This window comes from Halichoeres trimaculatus, unplaced genomic scaffold (assembly GCF_033239565.1).
Source record: "Halichoeres trimaculatus isolate MK-OKI-2021-1 unplaced genomic scaffold, fHalTri1.1 fHalTri1_scaffold_1, whole genome shotgun sequence".
Classification (NCBI taxonomy): Eukaryota; Metazoa; Chordata; class Actinopteri; order Labriformes; family Labridae; genus Halichoeres; species Halichoeres trimaculatus.
This window is the reverse complement of record NW_027437179.1, coordinates 26,075,849-26,102,709: the sequence shown is the minus strand read 5'-3', so window position 1 is coordinate 26,102,709 and position 26,861 is coordinate 26,075,849. Positions and strand designations below refer to the sequence as shown.

The following is a 26,861-nucleotide window of genomic DNA, read 5'->3' as shown; positions in this document are numbered from 1 at the left end:
CACCAATTTTGTCTCATACTGGTTCAAGGTAAGCTTTATTTTCTTTTTTCCCCACATGCTTTAATTTACAGAAAAGTCGATGACTTAACAAGACATTATTTTGGCAGTGTGTGGTTGAGCACCACAACTGGCACCTGCCCTTTGCCATCTTTATGCTAATGTTCTTGTTAGCTTTTGAAGCCAGTTTAGAGGCATCAGTGTTAATTTGAGTGAAGATGACTGGAAACTTCTCACAAGAGCTTTATAAGTGGATTAGTCTTTAAAAAAATACATTTTGAAGACAGTGCAGGAAGTCAAATGTAAATTCATTCATGACAGACCTCTCACTAAAGGTTGCAGACGTATTTCTTTTCTCTGTTAGGATCAACAACAAATGACAACCTTAAGCATTTACAGGGTGTGACTTCAGGGTCAGTCCTGCTTGTATCTCCAGGGAAACAGTGAAAATAAAAGGGGCCATTCAGGGAGTCTGGAGGGTCGGTTTACAATGCAGATAAACATAACAATGTGTCTGGTCATCCTTTTCATCTGGTTTAATTTCCTGCTGACAAAAGAACACACACATTTTTAGAATAAGACTTTTAAATGAACAAACTGCCTTTCCTCACATCATTAAATTCAAGTGAAAAAAGTAATACTTCAATACTTTTGTTGCTATTGTTTTAAGATTGTGCGAGTTATTAAACAAATGTTAGTGTGATCAAACTATTTGAGCCTACATCAAGAATAAAGCAATAATATTCTACTTACTGGCATGCGAAACAAAACGGTACTGGTTAGCTCCCATAAAATGCAAATAAATGTATTCATGATGGGGATTTTTTGTGTTAATACAGCACAAAGTGTTGATCCTAGACTCTGATCCAGTTGTCATTAGGTGCTTGTTGTTAATGCTCAAAACTGATGTTTTACATTCCAAAACTTCCCTAATTGCACAAGGAAAATATTGCCTGGGTATTTTTTTTTAACACAAATGCTTCTTCAGCTTGTACTTATGGCTATTTTCATATTTATATGTAATTTCGAATATTTTGAAGTAAATGCTGTGAACTGACGAAGAATATATTTTAGCATAAATGCCCAAAACACATTATTACTATTATACATTATACCAGCATTAATACTAATGGAGTTAAGTCATCCATAAGCACCAGAATGCAGTACCACACAAATACCCTGGGTGGCAGCAGAGAGATCTTTCATGTGCTCCGCCTGTAGTAAAGGACTCATGGGTCAGCCAGCCGGAGAAAAGCCCCGTTGACTCATATCTACATTACATCAAGGTTTCGGTTCTAATGTGGGAACATTCCGTATTTTCTATTGGCATTTTAAGTGTTCGTTCCGTCTGCACTTCTCCAAACAGTCAACAGTTTATAGAGTACAGCCGCCCCCATGTTAGAGGGGCGGTAGTCTCTTCTCTACCCCTCGTCGTCACGGCAGGCTTTTGTATACACTGTGCCTGTGCCCGCCGACTGGACCACCGACTGCTGAGAGCACCATACCATACATAAAGTACCTGTCCAGGATTTAAACCCATTTTCGTCAAGATGCCTTTGGAAAGCCTGGAAATGAACGGTGATGCTGACCGAAACGGCGAGGCGGAGGTAAGTCAGCGCGGTGTCCGTTACAAAGCACAGCATGTAACGAGATTATATTTCAGAGAAGGACCGCTAATTTCCTGGTTAGCCACGGTCGGGGGTAAATTACCCACAGAAACATTTAGGAGTTAATTTATAGTTATATAGTCTATTATTTAAACATATCTGCTTCTGACCAGATTGATTGATGAGGTGTTTTCTTGACTTCTCCCATCATACAGACACATCCTTGTATTGTTGAATGAGTGCCAAAGTGGCTGAACAAGTGGACGAACAAACTAATCGAGTTTGATAAATTCCTCAAGATTAGGGGACCGGTTAGCAGCTCTGGATTAACTCCACTGACTGAAAACACAACTTTTGTTTTTGTTGTACAAAGCCTCATTCCTGTTGCTGTAACCCACAAAGTGCCAGTTTACACATAATGACAGACAATCCAGAGGACCATGTGGGTGCAGGGTACAATCTATGCTCTGTTAAGGAACCCAGGTGGCTCAGCTCAGTCTGTGACCCAAATAAAGGCTATGATTTGACCGGGTGGGTTCAGAGTGCAGTCACAGTAAATAATGTAAATACAAGCTTATTAACATCTCCACTACGTTTGTTTGTATGTGTGAGAGAAAATAAAGTGCTTTATTAATACATTTAACATTATAGGCAATAGCATATAGCTTCAATGTAAGCATATATGGAAGTACAGCGGTGACTGAACTACAGTGCAACCACATATCAAAACTTTCTAAGTGAAGTGAACTCTTTAATGATATATTTCTGTGTGATCAACTAAGAGTAAACAATAACCAGTTATTCAGATACATTTAAAAAATGTCTTCTTTCTCAATTATAAAATTTTAATGAAATGTTTATTACAATGTAATTTTTGTATTGAAAACTGTTTCAAGCTGAAATTTTAAGCAATTGTTCTTTCCATTATGAATGTTTTTAAAATACATATTAAACATTATTACTGATAAAAGTTGAGTCATAATAAGAATGATTATTTGTTGCTTAATTATACAAGTTAGTTCACCAATCCACCATCATACAGCCTGGTTTGAAAACAGCTCAGCTCAGCTCACATGACTGATGGGCGCCCTATAGCTGTTAAAAAAGCTCAAAGCCCATGTCATATCCATTATGGACGCATCTGACCATTGGCTTCATTCACCGTGTCAGGAACACACTTTGGACGGCGCGGAAACTATGTCCATATTTTATACAGTCTATGGTCACAACTGACGGATTGATGTTATCAGTGTTACGTTAGTTTAAGTTAACAAAACATCTGCTGTAAGTGTTGTTTTCGACCTATCCCATTTGAGGAATTATTCAATTAAAGCTCCTGTAAGTAACCTTTAGGTTGTATTGATATTGGTGCCCCATGTGGACAAAGTAGTACCCCCTCATCTCTTTGCTGATCTCGCCCTGTGAATCTTCAGGTTGTGTTTTCTGACAAAAAAAACTCATGCCATTGTCTTTTCATAACTGGCTTTATGAATTTTTCGCTGTAGAAAGAAACTTAAAAAGGCTTTTTCTCTGACATACCCACCCTGACCAGCAGTTTCAGGCATTTAAACTTGCAATGCACAGAATGCCAGTGTTATTGATGATGCTCTGGTTTATCTTACATAGACCATATAGAGCTACCTGCATGGATTTCACTCAGATTCTGAGGTTTTCTTCAGTGTTTGGCCATGTTAAAGCTACACGGAGAATGCAGAATTCTGCTGGTATGACATCTTTGTTAGGGGAACAAATTTACTGCACTGGTTTAAACATCATGTCAGCGAACACTCAACTCAAGAATTCTTCATTATTATAATCTCGTTTAGTGTCACTCACCAGATATATTTGATTCATTACAAGAGTTTTTCTTACTCCTCCACATATAGACTTATATTGAATGATGAGGGGTAGGTTGGCTCTGTTGTCAGTAGTTATGTAAGGCATCCTCTCGTAAAACACGCTTTTTGCGAGTAAGAGACTACTCGAGTATACTTTTGGAACATCATGTACTGTATAATGTCACAAAAGGCTTTTCAGAAGCAAGAAATGACTTTCTCTGTCAAAAGAAAAAAAAGTTGGCACATGAGGAAAAAATGAGAGAGACATGAGAAAAGGAAGTGAGATCACCACTCCCTGGAAAACCTGGGTTGCGAAGGGAGCGCTGTATAGGAGGAAGTGAAATACTAAAACTAGAAATGGAGCTTTTGCTGCCCAAGAAGTGTAGTAAGAGGTGTAAAGGCTGGTAGGCGCTTACACTCTTCTACTGGTGCACCACATGAGCTCTTTTTCCCTCTGTGGCCTGGCTCTTCCCCAGAGATGTGGAAAGAGGAACGTGTGTCAAACCTCAGAGTACGGTGCTGCCAGCCTAGCAATAAGGAGGACATTATTAGACAGCTGAGCAACACTCCAGCCAGTCGGGAAATATGAGAAATACAAGGACTGGGAAGATGCTCTGTGATTTGATGTTATGTTTATGATGCACCACTGACCACATCCGCAGTTTGTTTGTAAGATAGCTTTTGTTTTCCCTTCAGAAAAATAGGAAATGTGCTACCAGAATTTTCCAAAAAGATATGCAAATGAATGACAGTTGTGACGTGTAAACAACAGTGAAAGCACCACCAGAACTTTCCTTAATGTCTAAACAAAATCCACGACTTGTGACTTTTGGTTGGAAATTCAGATTCACTTCTGTATTTCTATGTGATAAAATTAAACCATATTATTTATCAGAGTTTTTTGCTGATATTTTACAGACTTTGATTATGACCTGTTAATGCAATTTAAAAAAAAAGGTATGTTTAGTATTTTGACCGGTAGTTGAATAAAATAAATTTGTTCTACAACATTGTCATTGCTCTAATACTTGTTGATGACTCTTTTTTTCTCTCAGTGAAAGGCGTAACAATAAAAAAGGCAACATTTTGTCACTGGGGTTTGTTGTACTGACACCTGTATCACAACAGCTGATACCATTTCTGACTTACTCATCTGACTCCTACAAATCATCTCTTTTCTTCTCCTCAAAAACAGAAGTTCACCTAGCTGAAACATGGATCCTGATTTACTGCATTGTGCTGGTTAATGTGTGTTTTAAACCACATTCTCATTTCACTGACAACTCAAACAGAACTCTTGCCCTTCCTGTTTCCCTCAAGAAGGAAGGATGCAGGTTTTTTTTTACACGAGGTTCTACTTTTGAGTTTAAAAGTCTTATGGTTATTTGTAGAAGCAGAAGCGCAATCAAACTTTTTCTTGCAAAATACATGAAGGGAAAAGTAAGAATGTAGAACTAAGGCTTCAATCACAGGAAAACCTCACTTTTATTTGAAAAATGTTATTTAATCTTGAAACAGTTTTTTTTAGCTTGGTATTTAAAAGGTTTGCTTTCACAAATGCTCTGTGAGCTGTTTGTCTTATGTTCATTTCCTCAGACTTGTTTTGTCTTGTATTTGGGTGGCATGCATCTGTCCTGGCACTCGTGGTGTGTTTTGGGTCATGCCCTGGATAGTTCAACCAAAGGATGTGACTTGGCACTTTATGTTTGACCTCAGGACTGAAACTAGCTTAGCGACCTTCTGGGTCACTATGTTTGTTCCTTTTTAACTCAACCACCGAAAACTTTCACTTCCATTTGACCACAGTAAAAAAAAAAAAAAAAAAAAAAACACGCTGCAATGTCATACACCTGGTTTGAAGTTTGGGCAATAATGGGGTTTTAAACTAATACACCAGTTTGATTAAATCATATTTTTTCTATAGTTAACTAAATTTATTATGCAGTGTTTTTCATATATCAGTCATGAACCCTGTAAAGCTTGACCCATCAATTAAAAAACAAGACATTTTTCATTCTTTGGAACTGAGATGTTTATTAACCCTTCTAACAAAATCCACCTAAAAATTACCGTATCATTTTTAAAAAAATAATTTTTACATCACATTTAATGAGTTGGGTGGTTTTTGCAACTTATTTAATAAAGGGAAGTGTGCATTCTTTCAATCCAGAAAATGTGTATTTTAAAAGATGAGCAACAATTAAGATGTTATTCTTACTGCAACTTCTTGAAAAGTAGCACTGATTTTCATGAAAAAGAGCGTGTGGATGATTTCATGAGAGCAGCTATTCTGAAAAGGACAAAATACAACTTCAGCTGCCTGGAGTGGAGTGATAATCCTCAAGAGTGTAAAATACTGTTTTTTACATCTTTTTGACAGGTCTTTCAAGAAACTGTTTATCATGTTGATGAGATAGAGATCTTTGAAACTCATGTCTTAAAAATGAGACATTCGGCAGTAAAGGGTTAAGTATGTGTCATGAACTGAAACATACTCACAGATGAGCCAAATGAATAAAAGCCTTTAAAATGTATTTATGTATTCTAGAAAACACCTATTTTCTATTTAGTTAAATTTAGAGAACAAATATACTTTTTCTCATTTTGGACTGATGTCTTTGTTGGAAAATGTGGAGTGAAATTTAATTTGTGTGCCTTATTAGATTTTGAGAGTGTGTTTTCCAGTGAGTCATTTGCATTTTCCAGTGATTCAAAATCAATGGCAGCAAAGTGCTTTCATTTTCTCTCAGTAAAAAAAACTGTTAATGTACAATGTTTACATAATTTTCAAGGCTAAAGACCAGTGCTTCTGCATTTGAGTGCAACAGTGGGAAAGCCAGAATGGTTTAGCTTCTGCTTTCACTGCAGTGTGGTTGACTTACATCAGTTTTTCAATGACTGATCCTGATATCAACTAAAAGAAAGAAAGACTGTCATCTGCCTGTGTTTTCATTGCTGTTGTTTTTTAAATTAATAATATGTAACAATTAGCTATTATAGAAATCTGTTATTCCTATCAAATCAAAATCCAAAGTATAGTACTATTTTTTGATGGCTTTAATCCAGTGAATAAAAAAAAAACACGATAGCATACTTTACATTTCAGAACAGAATATGTTATTTAACTCTACTCTGTAACTGTATTGAATATTCTGCCTGCAGTGACTGCAGACTTCTTTTGTTTTGTTTTTTTTTATTCAGCCTTGTGAGCACAGATGTTAGCAGATGCCCATCATTTCAAATTGCTGCAAATCAGCTCAGAGTCATTTATCAGATTATTTTTCTACAGATTGAGGGTTTTTCTTCTACATATATGTATGTAGTTATTATGATGAAAAGATGAAAGAAATCTTCATTTGCAGAACTGACAGCATCTCAGCATGAAGCTGCTTTTCTTTAAAGTCTGTTGATAAAGACAATACTGGATTCATAATGAGTCCTGTGCAAACCGAGCTTGTATCACACAGCGAGTTGTCACTTACAGCATCATCCTCTGAGTCGTACTGATATCAGTGTTTGTGTTGTGTTCAGGTACCCCTAAGAGGCCGTTTCAGGAGGTCACAGGGCCCTCTCAACATGAACCATTACGCCAACAAGAAGAGTGCTGCAGAGAGCATGCTGGATGTGGCTCTGCTGATGGCGAATGCCTCACAGCTGAAGGCCGTGCTGGAGCAAGGACCTGGCTTCACCTTCTACGTGCCTCTCATCACTCTTATCAGCATCTCCCTCATTCTGCAAATCATAGTGGGGGTCCTTCTAATTTTTATAGGTGAGGTTACACCTTAACTGATTTTGTAAAAGCTGTAAACAAGCCTATGAATGCAAACAGGGTCAGTCACTGAGGTTGCAGAAGGTTTGAAGCACAATCATCTATCTCACTACTTGGGGAATCGGGAATTTGTGAAGGATAGTAAAGGGTACATCAGACGAAGCAGTTAGCCACACAGCCTAGCCACGATAGGATATACGCTGGGATGAGATTAGCTCCTTGTCATTGCTCTTCCTTCCCTGTCTTCTTTGATACATCCTAGTACACACTCTTCCTCTTTCTGCTGGGTCTTCAGTGGGGTAGCTAGGGGCCCTGTGGCTGGGTCATTTTTAACAGGGTTGTCACAAACAGGAAACTTGTATGTTCAGAGCCTGGGCCTGTTAAACATGACAATACTGAGAAGGTAGGTTGTTTATTGAGGTGTTTTGCTGGTGGATTTAGCATACATCGGAACTGGCACAGAGAGGGGTTGCTCTGCAGGAGCTAACCATCAGACCTATTACAGGTGTTGTAAGCCCAACATAATGAAACACCAGTGACAGGAGGTGCCCACTTGATAACCCCAGTGATGTACGAGCTATCACTGCTCATCTGGCTTCAGGCTTTTGAGGAGCTCTGTAGCAGGTGGTTTATCAGTGGAGGCAGTTGAGGGTTTCTTCACCCAGTAAAGCAGCATGTTTCTTTACGCCACCCTCACTGTAAATACAACACAAAAACAAGTTTTCTTTGAATTTGTTGGGGGGGTCCCAAGCATATTTTTTACTGAATTTTTCATCCAGAGCTCTTTAACAAGTAATTCAAGGGAGATTTTTAATAGTAGAAGTTGAAAAAGTTTCAAAAAGTATCACTATTTGGTAAATAACTCTGTTGTTTATGTATTATTTTTGGTAAATTTGCAGTACAAAGTTTGTCTACCCATACATTGCAGTACTCCCTCCCCCTTCGTCTGACCTATCTTATCTTAACAGAGTAAACCATTGTGACAGAGAGCCACATTTAGAGAGCTGTAGCAGGAAGGACAGGGCGTCTGTCGGCTGCCTCTGCTGAGAGCATCCAATTTTAGAGAGCTCTGTTAGCTTTGTCAAAAATGTTGTGACACGGGAGTTTTGCGAAAACGAAGAACGCAAGACGGTGTTTTCCCTTCTCAAGCTCACTTCAGATCAGTGATGTGTGTGATGTCCTAATGAAGGTAGTAGGTAATTATACACCTAAGGGCAGAGCTGTCAGAAGCTGTTAATCTGTATCAGAGTGCTTCTGATTACCCCACTGCTAATCTGTCAGCAAACTCTGTGCTGCCTCCCTGTGGGCAAAGGAGGTGACTTCCAGTGACAATGAAAACTGTGTTACATAAATGTGTTTTTCTGTGTTTTCAGTGAAGTGGAACCTGAACGATGAAAGCATGCATTACAGACTGAACATCCTGGAGAATGTGTCTACAGCCCTTGTCTTTATCATAGTGGTGGTCAACGTCTTCATCACTGCCTTTGGTGTGCAGCAGCCCACACCACAGGCTGGCTAACCCACCATGAGATGGCTCTCTCTGCCTGATCAACTCCATGAAGTTGGACTGCTGCAATATTTTAATAGACATGGTGATTAATTTATTCACCTAGCAAAACAGCATGCAGGTGCTTCAGTCTTTCTATAATTCAACCTCCCAGAGGATCAACAGACTCTTGGGATCAGGTGAAGTATGTGTGTGTGCGTGCATGTGTGCGCGTGTTTGTGGGTGTGTTAGAGAGGTTGAACCATGGCTTTTGACAAACTTGTCTTCAGTATTGATTTTATGTGGCAGTTCACTAGTTTTGTTACCTCGTATGATGCTCAGGTTTGTGACGCCTTTACCCATAGAACAAACATATCAGGAGCAATACACTGTGTTAGTCAAAACAAATGTGAATGTTTCCTGAAAACCAAATGCGTTATACTGTCTTTCTAAAGTTTTTCTATATAAGTCTGAGTATACAAGCATGCCTTTAGCTTTAAAAAAGAAGCCTAGTACCACAGCTCAATCCAAATAAAAACCTGACAAAGTGCATCAATCAGGAGCCCTTCAGGGAAACTGCTGCTCATGAGGTGTTACATGATTAAACAGGGGAAAGCTTTCTGTTTACAGTAATACAAACCTCAACACATCAGTGAAGTGGACCATAATTACTTTCTTTTAATAGAGCTATGCAAAGCCTAGTGTGAAATGTTTATATTGATTTACCTGTGTGTGTTATTGAAGTAAACTGTATATTGTATGTTGATCGTAACGCTTTTTATTCACCTTTTTAGTACCAAAAAGTTTCACAGCTTTTACCATATGATCTTGTACTACACACTGTGATGAAAACTGAGTTTTATTAAAAAAAACTACAAACATGATATGATGTGGATACTGTATTGTTTAATTTCATCATGCCTCATATTCAATTAAATACAGACAAAAGTCTACATTGTAAAAATGATGGCACTTGGATGTTTAAGGCATTTACATATGACAGTTGGTAGAGTATGTGACACAGTACATTCATAGGCAATCAACATTAACTGCCAATATTTCATATTATAATATCAAAACTTGTTGGGTACAATAAACTAGTCACTGACTTCTGATTTCATGAAGTACAACTATCAAACCATTCATAAATAGTTAAACAAAGCACCATGGTTACGTGTTTGTGATAAGAGCCCTTCTCTATGTCATGCCTTTTTATGGATTTCTGTACAAACAGCCTGAGGGAAAAAAAAACATAATATCATGCACTTGTTTCAGTTGTCTTCAGATAAGGTAAATTGTAGCTGACAGGTGCTAGCCCATCAGTTAATAAAAAGGCACAGAAAAATAGGAAACTAACATCTACATTTCAGAGTACAACATCAATAGCTGGAGTTCTCTCTCAAACTGTCGCGTTTCTTTGAGATAAATACAGCTGACTCACACATTTTTCAGCCATGCTCTGCATATTGAACATGATTAAATGCTTCAGGCCAACAGGAAGTATAAAACTTTCCATCCTGCCAAACCCAGCGGAAACAGACTCTTCCAAGACATTCAGCTGTACTTATCTCTTGCCTGCGTATTGATGAGAAGCAGAATTATGTACGGGGAAAGAATGTAATATGCTGTGAAGACGAAAGTTAGTATTTGATGTTATTACGGAAAAAATATGGTTAGAGATGCCACTAAGTAGGTGGCAATGCCTTAACCGTATGTGTGTTGAAGGCCACAAGGGCCAATTCCATCCTTGTCAAGGGGAGTGCTAACCTTCTCTCCTTTCATACAACACGCCTTTGTCTTGTGGGATGTCTGTTTATATACACGTAGACACTAATAGGAGTTTCACTCGCGGTGACGCTTCGACAGTACTTCGATGCACTTTGATGAGTATTACGAGTTCAAACCTCAAGTATTTCACTATTTATTTAAATCCAAAGCATATTGATTTAATTATTCCGAACTCCGAGTTCGATAATTGTGCATTTCAGTAGTCACCTTACCCATAATGCCACGCGCCAGGAAAGCTGGAAATCATTGGTACGAACATTCATCATGACACAGTACACAGCAACTTCGTCTTAAACATACATTACGGGTCGAATCAATTACATTGAACTTACCAAACACACGCCTACTTAATTTCCCACTTTTCTGGTTCTAAACGTGAGTAGAGCACAAATTTACGAGGGACTTGCGGGACAGACACGAGTCATGTTGGATAATACAGTCCACGTCCAACCCCTAGAGGGCAGCAATGCTCTATCCAGAGCTGGCCTTATACACAGTCCAAATAGACAGCTGTCGGTTTAGGCTTTATGTTATTTGACCTGCACTGCAACTACTTTTACGGAAATTGTAAATGTGTAAATTATTAAAACTTTAAGGCCCAAGAAATATATGGGGCACTTTAAAACCAAAAGCACAAACAGAAAAAAGAATCTGGCCTGAGTCTAGACACCAAAGTGCAAGTAAGCAAAGCAAAGATCAGTTATTGTACGGTTGTGAATAGCAGTGATAGACTGATGAATGATTAAACCATAGACCGTAACGTGCTTGTTTAATTTAGGTGATAAAAGCCACTTGTGTGTAATTTTAAGATTTGAGAGACAAAGGCTTATTCCATCAGCTTGTTTTTGATTTCACTGCAATCACTTGCACGTGTTTAACCTTTTAAACAGCTTAAAAGGTATCAACATATAGAGAAATAGTTTCTCAAATTTTCTCATCTTAAAAGTTAAACAATATACAAATTGGAGTACAAAATAAGAAAAAATATATAGAGAGAGATTTGCTGTGCTTTGGTGTAGGTGGCATTCAAAGGAGCAATACTGCTAGAGCTGCTGGTGTGAGGTAACAATTCAATTCATGAGGCTTTCCTCAGTGTACCAGATAAGAACCTCCTGAGCCTTTTTCTTCAAGCCCAAAGCAGCCATCCCCAGGGCACGACTTCCTCCTGTCAATTTTGCCTCTGTAAAGCAAAAACATCTTTGAATAAAACAGCAAACTATTTTAAGATAATACATGCTGGCTAGAATACAATAAAGAAAATATCTTAATATTAGAACAGCACAGTTCAACCTGGAAAGCTACGTACCACTGTAGTAATAGAGTAAAGCCATCCCCACTGCAATGCCAAAACAGCCTAGGAAGAAGAGAGGCTCTGGAAGAAGATGCAGAAAATAAATAAAGAAAATAATTTTCATATATACATGGCCTGTACTTATTGACTAGCTTACGCTTGTAGCCTGCAGCATTTTTAACAATTATAATCATTCAACATCATCATCTATCATATTTAAAGGATAAGTTCGGTTAATACAGTTTTTACATTGTTTTATATATATATCCGCGCATGTGCAGTACTCTCTGGAGAGCTGACTCCACTTCCTCCTTTCTTTGAGGGGCAAACGTAAACAAAGTCTTCGTCAGTTCAGAGGTCAGTACAGCCACACAGCGCGGTCTGGAGTGACACAGACTGCAGCAGGGGACTAACCCAGAGTGGACCATGATGGAATATTGTTGAAAAACATGAGTTTTTGGACGATAAATGCAGTTTTAGGAGCGGCACTGTCTATGCCCCGATGGATCCCATTATACGGATGTCTGCTGCACGATTTTGGATCTAAATATCTCCCGAAGCACTGCTTGGATCAGGAAAGCCTTCTGGGTGAGTATTTTGCTCTACTTCATTCTATAAACAATGTAAAAGCTGTATTAACTGAACTTATCCTTTAAAGCATATACAGATTACTTTTGCAGCAAAGCATTTGATAACCACTGTTAAAATGTTGTAAGACAGCTTACACTGAAAACAAAATTGCATACACATGCATCTTACCCCTGTCATTCAAGACATATTTCTGATGGGACACCTGAGGATGTGTGAGTGGATCCAAGGTATCTGGAGACAATACAGATGCATTTTCAAGTTTCTGCTTGTTGAATAATGTTTGGAAATATGCTAAAAAGTGCAACAAATTTATGCAACCCATAACCTGGTATTTAATAATAAATATTTCACTGACAATAAAAAGATTTTGAGGACTGACCTCTGAGGCGGAGCCGTGTGGGCAAACTATAGTACACCTCTTCTACGTGCAAGTGAAGGGCTCTGTAGAACTCCCGGCATGCCTCCTCTCCTTTCCCCTGTAGGTGTGTCAGGAGCTCACCCAGACGAACACTTGTTGGCACATCCAAGTTTCGAAACTGTACAACAAATGAAAATAATTGGGAGCTCTCATGGTTATCTTTTCAAAATCATATAATTTCAAACCTTTGTTCATGAGCTTGTTAATGTAAAAGCTTCATGTCTCTTCTTAGTCTGACACATTTGGTCAAGGTGTTGTTTGGTGTTATGGTAGGAGAAGGAACGTGTGGTTTAACACATGAGCAACCTTGATTTACTCAAGTAAAAAACCTATGACACTTATTTGAAATAAAACAGGGAAAAGCAGAAAATCCTCACAGGGATAGGGAGTTAGATCCCAAACGTTGTTGTAATTAATGCTCATGAAAGAAATCAAATAGCTCCATAATAAAAAAAATAATTAAAAATATAATTAAAAAACCATTGCCTCTCCTTGGGAAGTCGGATTTTTCTCGGTCAAAGAAGACTTGTATGAGTCTGAACCATGTTTACTTCACAAGTAGCCAGAAAAAGATCTGTTCCTGGCAGGACACATAGATAATACATTATTTAAAAAATCATCAACCTACTTTGCTATGAGTTGTACACTTAGGTACTTAGATGAAATTTTGCATTGCAAACTTGTCAAGCACACCATTTAATGTTGCAATGCAGACTAATATCAGCACCTCAGGGGTAATTTTGCTGCATGATGGGTATTTTTGATTTACTTCCTATTTATTTTGCAGCTAATATGTGAAGACTGCGGTGTCACAATTGCCCTCTGCTGTATAACACTTGCTGCATGTGGACGAGAATAAAGAGAAGTATTCGTATACTTAGACTTACTTTAGTTGCCTCCTTGTCTGTGAGGATCTGTGGGTAGATTCTGTTGAGCTGCAGGATGAGTTTGTCCACCAGCTCCGTGTCAAGTCTCCGATCAACTCTGAGGAAGGCACTGTCCTCGATCAACTGCTCACGAAAACTGTCTGCCCGTGTTTAAATGAAGGAGTTATAAACAATACTTAGTACAACAAAAACATTTCATTTACTGTAAGGTGTTAGATTAGCCTTTTCATTGAGTATACAACATAATAAAGACAATATCTGCTGTGTTTCTTCGTATCCGTGGAAGGAGAGAGAAAACCGAGGGCAAGTAGGGACAGTAATAGAGGACACATTTTCCTCTATTCACCTTTTTTGTTGGTTGCTAGCTTAAAAAGTCACATAAAAGCTTTTGCTTGTGGATTGTGTTGTACTGTGACAAACTTTTCGTGGTTTCAACAAGCTTGAAATGAGACGTTACATTGTCATTGGCTGATAGCGAAGACACCTTTTAGATCGTTAATGCTGTAGAAATGTTGGCGAGTTTGACGTCAACAACAAACAAACGAATGAAAACAAACGCCGAGGAATACGAAGAAACATTTTAAAGGGTTATTTATAGTTTAGGAAAGACACAAACCTCCCATTGTGGAGAGTCCCCACTGTCCTTTGTTAGACACGCCTTCGTACGTCACCTCGTCATGAGGGAGTGGTTTACGTCGACGTCTTCAGAAAAGGAAAAATGGAAACTTCCCTTTTAAACCCGGAAATGTAAATAAACAATTAAAAGATAAGCAAAGCGTTTGATTTGATCATCGCGGTAGCAGTAAGGGAGTAATCGAGATAGAAATGGGGGAGTTTGAACCAGAAGCACCCCTCAGTCGTCTATAAAACACTCAACTTGGAATATTTTGGCCACAGAAATTAACACATTATCAAGTTACAGAATGATCTGGTACTTGAACTGAAAAAAGGGAATACAGCCTTGCATCTACAAATGGAACTATTGAATAACAGTAGTATACTTCAAGAAATGAGCCACCTGATTGGTCACTCCAAGTTCCAGTCTATTTGCCTTGTTTGTTGCAAGTTTATGCTAATCCCATTTTCCCCATTTCTTTTTAAAAAATTACTATTTCAACATCTCTTTGAGTAACTAAAGCAAGAAGTGTGTAGAATGTGAAAGTTGCATTTCTGTTGTTTCACTCCAAAGTTGGAAAGTACAGCACAGAATTGTGACACATGTACAAGTCTTAATTATCTATAGTTTTAGAAAATAAGCTTAATGGAGAAAACAAACCTAAAGTAATGCAATTGATTTTTGTTTGTGAACATACTTAATCATACACTACAGTCTTGTAAATACATCTCTTTTGCACTTGAAATAATTCTAAGGTTTAGTTTCAGTTCAGTTTCCAGCACAGAAGTCAACTTGTGGGTTTGAACAAAAAATAACTAACACAGTATTGTGAAAGTTACATTTATTTATTCACCGTTCATAACTGTTAGGGGCCAGAATCAGGCCACAGTCATGAATCATACCACAGGGTCAATCTTCTCCACACTTGGACCAGTTACCTCATTTTAAACTCCCTTAGAAACAAAAGGACAATGAAATCCTGTAGTCTGAACAGTGTCAAATAAATACAGCTGCAGTTATCATAAAGTCATATAAATTCATAAAGAACCAAGTCTGTGAGAAAAATTTAATTCACAAAGAATTAACTCTTTTTTAAGTTTTCTTTTTATAAGTAAATTGCACTTGCTTAATAAACAAAACAGAAAATGGCACTGCTGGGTCAATGGTGGTATAAATGATAGGACTCAAAAGATTTACAGAAAGATTAATTAAAACTGTAATAAAAAAAAACTCTCCTTCATGATAAGAACTTAAGAACACCTGACATTAACTTAGATATATTTAAATATGTTTTGCATTACTATTTTTCCTTAGATCATCAACCACACTTTTTGTAACAACTTAATTTGTAACAGCTCTGTCATGAGTATAAAAAAATCCAATGGTACAAAATAAAACCTGAATTTTTAAATTTCAAATTTTCATGATAACACTTTCAAAATTACAAAAGGATATTTTTTTATGAGCCATACCACAGGTACGGATAAGAAAAAAAATCCTGATAACCTTGATGGTATGTATCCCTGGACTGTTAGAGAGGCACAGAAAAATCCAAGGAAATAAACAACTAAGGCAAAAAGCTGGTTTGAATTTAACCAGGGAGTTAAAAATTCTGGTTTAAAACAATAACGAAATAATCTGTTTTTCTTGTTATAAAATAAATAGAGATAAAAATATATCCACTCACTTGATAATAACACAGATAATCTGGCAGTTCAACATGCACATCCAGTAACAACATTGCATAATACTTGACACAATTAGTATGGTTTTAGAAAGACAGAGGAATCAGCTAAGAGCAAATTGGTAAAAGAAAAAGTGCTCAGTCAGGGTAACAGGCAAAAAGCAATCAGCAGAAACACCCGTCTTGATTCTTCCTCTAGTTCATTTACGATAATGATGCATTTCCTTTTTTTGGAAGAGTGAAGGACTCCAGTGGGCAGCTGATACGATGAGTCATTCTCTCTGTAGTCAAAATGTTTTGACAGAATTTGACACACTTATTTTGGCACTCTAAAACAAGGCCCCTGGCAAATACTGCTGGATATGTTCCTGTGTGAATGATAACATGATTAAGATCACGATTAGAGAGTGAAGGAACCAGGAGCAAAGGTGACTGGCAACTGTCACAGACACTCTGACGGACCCACTGTAGGACACTTGGCAAGAGTGATTTACTGCAAATAGAAAGATAAAACAGAGGAAAATCACATTCAATTGACTGTGAAATTTCATTTGTACTGAAAAAGACAGCTTGAGATGATTACTGGAGTGAGCAACACCGACAGACAGACATGCAGAAAGCAGAGAACTGAGTTGTGTTAAGCATGCAGGAGTTAGTAAGACGTCAGGAACACTGCAGTGTTTCAGGTTACACTTCAGAAATCTTTCAAAATGAAGTTTTTTTTTCCTGCTCTAACTCATGTTGCCAAACCTTAAAAAAAATTTAAGAAGAAAAAAACAAACGAAATTGATCAAACAGAAACAACAAAGTATGAGTGCACAGTAATTGTTTTTGTCTTTGAAATTTAAGTTTGAGGAAGAGGGTTGGACCACTGAAAAAAACTTCAATAATCACTTCTTTTTTTTTAATTGACAGAATAAAGACAGAAAAACAAAATTACAGTCGGAATTCCAGGTTTAGAAAGGCCATAACTTTTACTTTAATGTCCAATGAAGTTATACAATTCAGACTTTAATCTCAGAAATCATGGAACTCTGGGGACAAATTAAGTCGGAATTTCGACTGTAATCTCAGAGCTCTATAACTTCAGAATTGTGAAGTTAAGGTCAGAATTCTTAATTCCAAGAATGAAGTCAAAATTCTGATATTTTTCACAGAATTTGGGGGAAAAGTCAGAATTGTGTCTTTATTCTCAACTATGGAACCAGATATTTTAAAAAGTCAGATTTCTTCCTTTTTTTTGTTTTTGTTTGTTTCAACCTGACCTCCAACATTTTTCAGTGGTCATGATCTTCTTCTATACAACAAACACAAACATCTTAATAAAAAAAATGGTGAGTATTGTTTTACCAGAACAACCTTTGTTTTACCTGAGGTCAAAAATCACCATCTTTAAACAATAAGGTGGTATAAAAACTTAAAAGAAACCTATCATCGACACGTCACTGAGCTCTGACATGAAGTGGACACATTTTTTCTTTGATTTGATCATCCCATATCTGAAAATGACCCAAGCTGCCTTGAAGAAAGTGTCAGCTGAATTAAAATTAGCACGTAGGGTTCAAGTTTCATGAGGCAAAATAACGATATAAATAACACTGGAACCACGCTTATAATCCTGGCTAGTGCAATATGTGCCGACTAAATACATCCTTTCTTTGGGTTAGCTCCAAAACAAAACAAAATCCAAAGCATAACCGATTTCATGCTAAAAAGGGGAAACCCCAGCATCAAAGAAAGAGACAGTTTAAAGCTCAACCAAACACTGTAAACACCAACATGTACAGGAACAAGAGTGCACACATTTTTAGTAATGTTAAAGTGAGTTTTCTATATAATACGGTAAGACTGCCAAGAAAACTTGGGAAAGTAAAGTTAGAAAAAGTGGGTGTGTATACAGCCCAAGGGAGATGCAAAGCTTGTGGAAAAAGAAGTAGAGAAAATATATATGTTTATAAAAGGTCTGTAAAGCTTTGCAGATGAACCTGGAGCCTCTGCAGATGCTCTGTGGCTCAGAGTTTGTTCTGCAGTACAGCCTCCAACTTACACGATGGCTGGAGGTGGCTCCCTTGCCCTTTGTTTTGCCCTTTCCTCCTGCAGCCGTGGCACTGTTGCGGCGCGCCTGCTCATGGTCAAACTCCAGATCCTCAAGGCGCTGAGTCAAGGCCAGTTTCTGCTGGATGGCCATGCGTAACAAAGAATTCAGCGTCTTCTTTTCATCCTCTGCAGCAGCCAGCTGCCTCTGCATGTCATCCAGCTGGGTCACATATTCATCACACCTGAGAGAAAAATTAAGGAGAGGGAGAGAAGAGAGGAAAAGGAAGAAAGAGGAGACAAGAAAATAACTTTCTTTCCAGCAGGTGGAGCAATTTGCCTTGAAGTGCCTGTGCTTGTTGTCACATGTTTTCCCCATTTGCAGACAGCATTTCCAGATGGGAGGATAAAGTCTCTGCTAGCTGACTCGCACAAGTATTACATCAGAATTTACCCACAATGCACTGTACCTCCTCAATATACAGGCATATAATACAGTGAGCAGAGTAATTTTTTCTCTTGATAATAAGAAAAGATGAAATAAATGCTTAAGGTTGTAATGTTTTCAGTCAGAGACACAGTTATCATGGTGTGAACCCTGGATCACCTGGCCCCGAGGGTGTCACATGCTGCTTCATGTAAAGTGTGTCAAGAATGAAAACAAGAATCTCATGATCATGTAGGATGTGGAGCCTTACCTTGTAGCAAACATGGCTCGAAGAGAGGAGAATGTAGCAGCATCCTCCTTCAGAGCCTTCAGTTCATTGCGAAGCTTCATCATGGTCTCAGTCACCATGGCCTTCTCGCTGTCATATTTACTCTTCAGGTTGGCCAGAGCAACCTCAGCTGTCTAAAAAGAAGAAGAAGACATTTTTTTCATGAGCTGGTTTCTTTCAATCACTCATAAGATCCAAGCTCAGTTATCTTTAGCTGAAGCTCATAATTCTCTTTTGTTTGGATTTTCAGCTTGAGGAACAATGAACATCCTTCCTTTCTCTAACATACACAGCAGGCATGTCCATACATTCACACAGAGTGCTCCTCTGACCTGTTTGTTGGCTTTGAGCACAGCTCTCAGAGTGGCAATCTGTTCCCTTTTGGTGCTGAGCAGAGACTTCAGTTTGAGGATCTCCTCCATGCAGGCTTCTTTGTCTTTGTCTGCCACTGAGCTCAGCTCCAGGTTGGCGAGTCTTTGTCGTGACAGCTCAGTGGTGCGGTCCACTGCCTGCTGCAGGTGGCGGATCTGGTCTCTGATAATAGCTACGAGGTTATAGATGTTCATGGGTTCAGGCCGGTGCTCCGTAGGTGGAGCTGGAGTTACTGTGGTGCTGCTGGACTCAGACTTTCCTGACTCGGTGTCAGTGATTAGCCCATTGGTGAGAAGTACTGAAGACTGGGGCTCCTTCCCTTCCTGTCCACGTCTCACAATGGCCTTGCCTTCTTTGTAGTAGTCAAGCATGACACGGTTGGGGGTCTCATTGTTGCACATGCACACATGGTTGTAGAGGTTTGCCAATTCTTCGCTGAAAGCAATGAGCTCATCCTGTGCCACGTTAAGGCTGCCAAGGGATTCTCCAGCAGCAGCACTGACCAGACGGAGCTCCTTCTCCAAACGAGCTACCTCTGCTTTATCAGCCTGGCTTATTTTTTCCAAGGACGCCAAATTTGCCCTCAACTCTTGAACGTCGCTCTCAAGCCGTGCTCGCTCCTCGTCATACTGAGTCTTACACTCCTCATACTTTGCTCTCACAGTTTTTAACTCCTGCCTCAGCTCCCCTGCTTCAGACACAGCCACGGTGTATTTACACTGCAGGATCTCAGGTCCGTTTATGTCCAGCTCGTAGTAGTCTCCGTCGTCATGGCTGTCCCTGTCTTTTTCACTGTCAAGGGCTGACTGGCGCTCTTTACTGGCCTGCAGTTTCTTCATAGCGCTGAGGTTTTCAGTCAGCCTGTTGACGGTTTCTTTCTGCTCGGACACAGTCCCATAGGCTTGTTCCAGCTGCTTCTGGCTCTCTTGGAGGGAGTTTATCAGGACCCCTTTCTCACGCTCCACCTGAAATAAAAAAAAATCATTTTAAGTCAGTTCGTCGACTTTTAGTCATTCATGAAATGAAAATATGTTTCACAATTTCCAAACCTGGCATTTATAAAACCACTTAAGTAGATGCTTAATAACCATGAATGAAACTTTTAACTAGGGTAAACTCAGCCATCTCCCTTTCAAGTTTCACTTTCCAAACAGTGAGACAGATGCTGCTCAGATCAGGTGATAGTGTGGATAGACTGAATCTATTGAGTTAAATTAGCTCCCACCTCTCTGAATGAACAAATGGATTTCTGAACCTTACACTGTGTATGAATAGCCAGCTAAAGCAACAGGTCTTACAGCAGTTTGAGTAGGACTTAAGGCACTCTGCTGGCTGAGGCTGCCAGCAATTAGAAAAAAGAACAAGGTGGAGATGAAACAAGCCCTAGTGAATATTTGAAAAAGCTTTGTGAACCAATCAGGACATGTTTGGACAGGGCAAAGACTTGTAGTGATGCTGAGGGTAGAGAGAGTATAGAATGATTTTTTGTGTGTTTATTTCTTTTGTATTTCTTAAGCTAAAGCACTTTTATTTTGAAAAATGTTAAAACTACTTTACCCACATTGTCTTTTACAATGCGGATATTCCCTATGACCTCATACCTGCATCAGCTGTTGTTTGAGTTTCTGGATCTCAGAGATGTTTAGCTCACTCAGCAGGTCATCCACCAGGCTCGGCGCCGGCTTGAAGGCCTCTCCTCTCTTTTTCCCCGCAGATCTGTTGTCGTCTTCAGCTTCACCTGCCTTGACCAATCCATTTTCAAAGCCTCTGATGAGGTCATCATTGTCGGGCTCGCCGGCCGCCGAGGGGTCATCATGGAGTTTCAGGTTGTCGATGGAGATGTTAAAAGAGCCGTTGTACACAGAGCCACCGATGGTCATGTAGTGGGAGAGCTCTTTGCGCAGGGTGGCCTTCTGCTCACGCTCTGTTTTGATGGTTTCCAAGGCCTCTGCCAGCTGTCGCTCTGAGATTTCTCTCAGACGCATGACTTCCTCCAGCTGGCTGTGTAAGCACTGGGAGTCCTCCTCCAGACGGCGGATCTCATGCTTCAGACCTTCAAATTCCACCTTAGCAGATGTTCAAAAATAAAAATAAGGATGTCAGAAATGTACCCAAGAGACTGAAGTCCATTACAGTTTGAACACTTTAAGTGCCTTATGTTGTCAAAAATGGCCAAAGAAATATTGAAGGATCATTAACCAAAACTTTTTGATGTTAAGTAAGGAGACATGGTTAAAAAAAGGAGGGTAAAACTACTATCCACTCAATTACAAGTGATGAAGAACTTCAGTTTTATACAAAAATTGACTGAGTATTATTCTGTCTTGTGTGTCTCACCTGGCTCTGCCTCAGCACAGATACTTGTTTCTGCAGAGAGATGTTCTCCTCCTCCAATTCACTGTAGTCCTGCAGCAGACGTGCCTCCCGCACCTTGTACTCTCTGATGTCATCACGCAGTTGGCCGCGCTGCAGCTCAGCCAGCTCTGAACTCTGAGGAGAGGGAGGAACAAGATGGCTTATCATGGGGGAGCTGAGCGATAATGATCTCTAATTAAAACAGGTGCTCTTTTTCATCTTCAGAGCAATAGATCATTCAGAGACTGGAACCTCAATCGAGACAACCCTCTGACAACTGAGTGAGCAGAAGACCAGTGTGTCACCACATTTCACATTCCACAGAGGCATGATGAAAGTAATGGTGAGAAGAAGGACATGGTCCACTTACCAGTTCATGCTACAGAGAGCCCTGGCGGAGGACATCCTTTGTGTCACTTGCAGTGAACATTACATCATCTTTCCTGCTGGCTGACCCTCCCCCCTCTGCAAACTTCAACACTCTCACAACTCCCTGTGACAGCTACCGAAGAGGTGGTGCAGTCTTCAAGTCAATCAATACTTCCCTGGGCTTCGCTAACCTACTCTTTCACCCTGAGTTAGCTTAGCTTTAAATGAATCATTTGAACACAAAAGTGCTTTGATTCAAAGAAATGGCTCAGATTAACCACTGTGGGGTAAACTAAAACATATTTTGGCTTTTAAAAGTTGCATTCATCAAAAAAGATATTTACAGTTCCCACATTTTTATAACTTGAAAGGACAGTTTAAAAATAAAACACTTGGAGTGGATCAGGTTTAACATGCAAGCACCAGTATTAGGTTTCTAGAAGATCACAAATTAAGATCCATAAATAAAACAATTGTCACATAAACCGACTGTTTTTATACAGGTTATAATATCTTGTTTGTATCTTTCATTAATTATTACCTCTCTCATCTCTAAGGCAATGGTTGACAAGCGTTCGTTTTCAGATTGTACACTTGTGAGTGAGGTTTTGGTCTGACGAAGCTCATTCTGCAGCTCCAAGACTTTCTGCTGGTACAGCGCCTCTTTACTGGCAGACTCCAGGATCAGTGACTCTTCCCTGCTTTCCCCATCTGCAGCCACCTTCTTGTGGGTTGAGTAAGCTTGTCCAAAAGCCTGGGGAAAGATGGAAAAAATTAACATCAGAGCAACAAAGTCACTTTGATCAAGAAGTTACAGTCCAACAAACACAAACACTGAAGCACGTGTTTGAACAGATAACCATAGATAAGCCTTCAATAAAAATGCAGAAGGTCTTTCAGTCACGGCATTTATTGCTGGTTGATTGTTTGCCTGTTGTCTTATAGAGGACCATTCACATTCACAACAGTGTTGTGTCAGTCCACTGCATGTCTTAGTACTGTTTCATATTCAGATTACACATCAAAAGAGCATGGTTTTAGCAACACTGATTATTTTTCAGATGAATAAAATTTGAATCTTTGAAGTAGAGTGGAGGCTAATGCTTTGCAGTCCACTTTTTTCAGAACAAGAAGGCTCATCCATCAGTTTAGTCTTTTTGAGAAATGTATTTCAAGACTATTTATTCAGTCATAGCCAAAATGATGATAATAATTACAATAATCATTGTTATAACAATAATGAAAAAAGAATCTGATGTATGTATTTCTTTCCAAGCCAAAAAAAACCCAAACCTTTAACCATCCATTAGCACCCACTCTGCTGATGGTGATATCTTGGTTCCTTTTTTTAACCTCACATTTTTGTCTCACTGACAGACACAACTAAAGAGAAAAGTAAGTCAAGATCACAAGATACCAAGAGCATGACTACAACAATGAGTCAGAAAATGACTGGACCGTGATCTGCATCATGACTAATTTAATAAGGACAAAAAAACACCATCAGGCTACAACTGAACATAATCACTGAAGCATCCATGGGAACTATTTCAGCCTAGACGCAAATCAGTATTTGGTCTTCACATATAATGTCATGTATGCCTTTGAAAACCCTGTATTGATTAGTATGTGAGGCAATCAGTTGTGATAATGGCAACAACACTTGGCATTCTCTGTTTGCAGCTAATCCAGTTTAGGATTTAGTACCGCCCTATTCACTGAATTTATATTTCTTTATGGCCTTGGCGACCACAACTGCTGACTTTCTAAGCCCATGTGGAAGTGTCTCAGGGTGCACTTCCTCTAAAGGTTATTAAAAAAACACCCAACTCTGACTAAATTAAGGGGAAACCCAGATTTTTGTCACAAATCATGTTTCCCCAAAGATGACAAAAGAAAAACTGCAGGGTTTATATTCATAACATTTTCTGAAAAAGCTGGCCAGCAAAAACCCAGCTGGCAGCTGAATTAACTGATGGTGACAGATGAAAGGCTCCTTGCCTGTCTGCTTAATGCTTTGTTTACCATCCAGACTGACAAATCCCTGCAGGTGGTAGCTGAGGAGAAATGTAGGGGGAAAAAAACAACAAAGACTGAGTAATTTTAAAGAGTTAATTTGTAACAAAGACTATGAATTATCTCAGTGGAGGAAGAATGTTTTCTTAACTAATTTTGACTGACCTATTTCACAGGTGTGATGTTGGAGCACATTCGTTGTCATAAGTTTTACTTTTAGCTGCCACGCCATGTTTTTGCTTGCTTTGAGACTCTTAAAAAGTTTCAGTATTTCTTCATATTTTAATTAAAAGTCACGGTGCGTGATGTACATGAATGCTTTATATTTAAAGGAAACACTGATTTATAATGTAGTACAGTTAATTAAACACCATAATGTCCCCTCGTACTTCAGCTGCATAAGATTGCTTCACATACCAATAGCAAGTACAGGCAAGTAATCATAACCCAGGGTAATATCTACTTTTTCAACGCCACTGGGAACACATTTTGACACAGCATTTTTTTCTCTAACAATATTGCAAAGCATTAAGCAACTGCCTTATATCAGACTTCAAGCTTATCATTTCAGCTCTATGACACTAAGAGGTCACAGCAGTAAGAAGGGAACAACCCCTTGATTGATAGCTTCTAGAAAACATGATGGTTCTGTTTATAGTCTGCGTGGCTCTGACTGAGACGTTCAATACCAGCGGAAAATTTAATTTCGGCTGTTGCTGCACCACTGCTAACGGTAGATTTGTTGTTACCGTTACCGTTAGAGTCTTCATGCCGATACACACACATTATGACCACCAAATATATTCCGAAGCGTCTGTGAGCAAAGCTATGACCCCAGGTTACCTCCTTCAGCTGGTCCAGCTCATGTCGGACCGTCTCGTATTCCGTCTCTAACTCATCAAATCGCTGCTTGAGCTGCTGTTTCTCCTCCAGCACCGCGAGCCCGTACTCCGCAGCCTGGATCTTCTCATGGGTCGTTTCGCGGAGCTCCCGAGTCAGACGCTCCACTTCGACTCGGAGCCACTGCGGCCCGGCTTCCGTCACCAGCACCGCCTCGGGATACTCCTGCTCCTCCGTGGACATCTTGGGGAACCGCCGACTCCCAACTGGAACTTAACGGGACCCAGCCCTGGCTAGCAGGAGCAACACAGAAAACCACCGAGACCGCAAATCACTGCCTTCTTTGTTTGGATCTCATTGTTGGAACCTGGATGGCGTTTTGTTCCGTTTACCTTTTACCGCCACAGACTTCGACAGAGCTCAACCAAAACGATTCTATTGTCATCCTGAAGGAGTTTCTTCAGCCACTTTACGAAGTTGACAGAGGAAACTTGAGTTGAGATCATCGATGAGAAAAAGCTACCCCTAGACGACATTCAAATCTGTCTGGGTGAAAAGGGAAATGTAGTTTTTAATATGCTCGTGTTTCACTGATCGCTTACTGCAGCTTTAACATGAACTGCAAGCACCAGAATGCATTTCGAAGGTCCTGAAGGGAGCCGGCAACATCTCCAATATTGAAATCCAGCGCTGCCCCCCTGAGGCTTCATGATGATACTACAATTGAACAAAAGAGAAAAAGGGTCTTTTTATTTGGGCAAAGCCACAAGGGGGCTGTATCTACCCTTGATCAAATTCGCTCTTAAATGCTTTATTGAAATAACCGAATCTCTCTTTTTTTTTTTTTTTTTTTTACTGATTTCGCCAAACCCTAAAAACAATAATTTGAACCTATGCAAATAATGTAAACAAGGTTGTAACTAAAACCTATTTCCAAAACATTTATTGTATAAATTCACACAGGTAACAGTTTTTTTTTCCGATCCACCGAATAAGATCAGTGGTGTTCCTACGCTGTTTGAGGGGCAGGGATTTTAAAAGTATAAAAGGACACACTCAAATCCATTAGACTATTTCATTAGGCTCGATAATCTGTATATAATCTGTGAAAAGGGTGGATGAATTGGGTAAAGACTTTCCCTGGTTGTTTCTGATTGGAATAGATTTTAAAATCCCTAATACCACAATAGAGGGTGTATTGAAACATATGAAGACATTCACTGAGGGTCTTGGGGTTATGCCCCAGGAAATCTTGAGTATCTCACACTTGATTCCCTGCATTATGATAAGTATTTAGGCTATGGTTCAGTTTAGAATAAAATCACGTGGAAGTTAAAAAAAAAAAAAAAAAAAGGTTATAACACATTACAGCAAGATCTTTATTCATACGATAATCATAAAATCAAACACTATAATACAATCCAGAAGAAAATTAAGTTATAGACTTCTGCTCACTTCTTCAGCATCAAAATATCTGAGAGCTTATCAGTTATTGAACTTTCATACCTAGCATACCAGTAAAACATACAATAAAGTCAAATTACAGATAGATCATTGTAGCATTTAATCTGAGTTTTTAATTTATTTATACAGATTATGTGACTCTAAACCGTCAATGAGGTTTTTACTTCCTTGTTCAGATTGGCATTATTTATCTTCCAAACAAAATATTGCTTATTCATGTGTGTCAAATGTATCAAACACATTTTAAATCTCAAACAGTTGTCTTCAAGCCCCAACACTCTCCTTGAGTCTAAGGTCATTCGAATGTGAAAGCAAAACAATCTTGTGCGGGACTTTCCTTTGTCATATCCCTGTTGTTGACCAGGTGGTTTGACAGGTTATGGAATTTGCTGCATGTGCAACGCTCTGTAATCTTTTCACCTGTGGAGCAGTAGACTGCTGTAGCTGATCAGAAATGGTAGGTAAACCTGTGCTTGTGTGGTATTTTGTTCTGTCACCAGCCCTGATTTTGGTATATTATCTTTTTTTAAATCTGTATCACTACTTTATTTTATTATCTGTACTCTTTGCCACCGTCACTGCCAAGAAACCAGTTTTGTCTCTCTTTCAGGAAGACATAAAGGACCTAGTTGTTGCCTATTACCAGCACTGTATGTACATTATAAATCAAGAATTGAAGGTGGTGGCACATCATAAGCTAGAATAAATGTGATTCTAAAAGAT

The 26,861-nt window shown here is 39.1% G+C and overlaps 3 protein-coding genes and 1 non-coding gene across 5 annotated transcripts; 1 reads left to right on the top strand and 3 right to left on the bottom strand.

The window, feature by feature from the left end:
* The first annotated feature begins 1,211 nt into the window (after nucleotides 1–1,211).
* On the top strand, nucleotides 1,212–9,583 carry ninj1 (ninjurin 1). Its single transcript, XM_074679636.1, has 3 exons — nucleotides 1,212–1,604; nucleotides 6,974–7,211; nucleotides 8,585–9,583. The coding sequence occupies exons 1-3, from the start codon at nucleotides 1,548–1,550 to the stop codon at nucleotides 8,728–8,730; spliced, it is 441 nt and encodes a 146-aa protein (XP_074535737.1). The 5' UTR covers nucleotides 1,212–1,547; the 3' UTR covers nucleotides 8,731–9,583.
* On the bottom strand, nucleotides 9,568–14,366 carry card19 (caspase recruitment domain family, member 19). Of its 2 annotated transcripts, none has more exons than XM_074679615.1 (6): nucleotides 14,289–14,366; nucleotides 13,673–13,812; nucleotides 12,747–12,903; nucleotides 12,536–12,598; nucleotides 11,792–11,857; nucleotides 9,568–11,665 (listed from the first exon to the last, which is right to left on the bottom strand). In XM_074679615.1, exons 1-6 carry the CDS (start codon nucleotides 14,293–14,295, stop codon nucleotides 11,556–11,558), a joined length of 543 nt encoding a protein of 180 aa, XP_074535716.1. In that variant the 5' UTR covers nucleotides 14,296–14,366; the 3' UTR covers nucleotides 9,568–11,555. The 2 variants fall into 2 exon arrangements, with proteins under 2 accessions (XP_074535716.1, XP_074535725.1); XM_074679624.1 differs by lacking the exon at nucleotides 14,289–14,366 and adding an exon at nucleotides 14,130–14,249 and having other exon boundaries at nucleotides 13,673–13,808.
* LOC141799112 (U6atac minor spliceosomal RNA) lies at nucleotides 10,359–10,486 on the bottom strand. Its single transcript, XR_012599230.1, has one exon. It is a non-coding gene; the product is annotated as a U6atac minor spliceosomal RNA (small nuclear RNA).
* Nucleotides 14,367–15,168: 802 nt separating the features above from the next.
* Nucleotides 15,169–25,236, bottom strand: LOC141790701 (protein bicaudal D homolog 2-like). Its single transcript, XM_074670752.1, has 8 exons — nucleotides 24,678–25,236; nucleotides 22,360–22,572; nucleotides 21,432–21,584; nucleotides 20,696–21,160; nucleotides 19,055–20,059; nucleotides 18,705–18,856; nucleotides 18,020–18,251; nucleotides 15,169–16,465 (listed from the first exon to the last, which is right to left on the bottom strand). Exons 1-8 carry the CDS (start codon nucleotides 24,915–24,917, stop codon nucleotides 16,463–16,465), a joined length of 2,463 nt encoding a protein of 820 aa, XP_074526853.1. The 5' UTR covers nucleotides 24,918–25,236; the 3' UTR covers nucleotides 15,169–16,462.
* Between the last annotated feature and the right edge of the window lie 1,625 nt (nucleotides 25,237–26,861).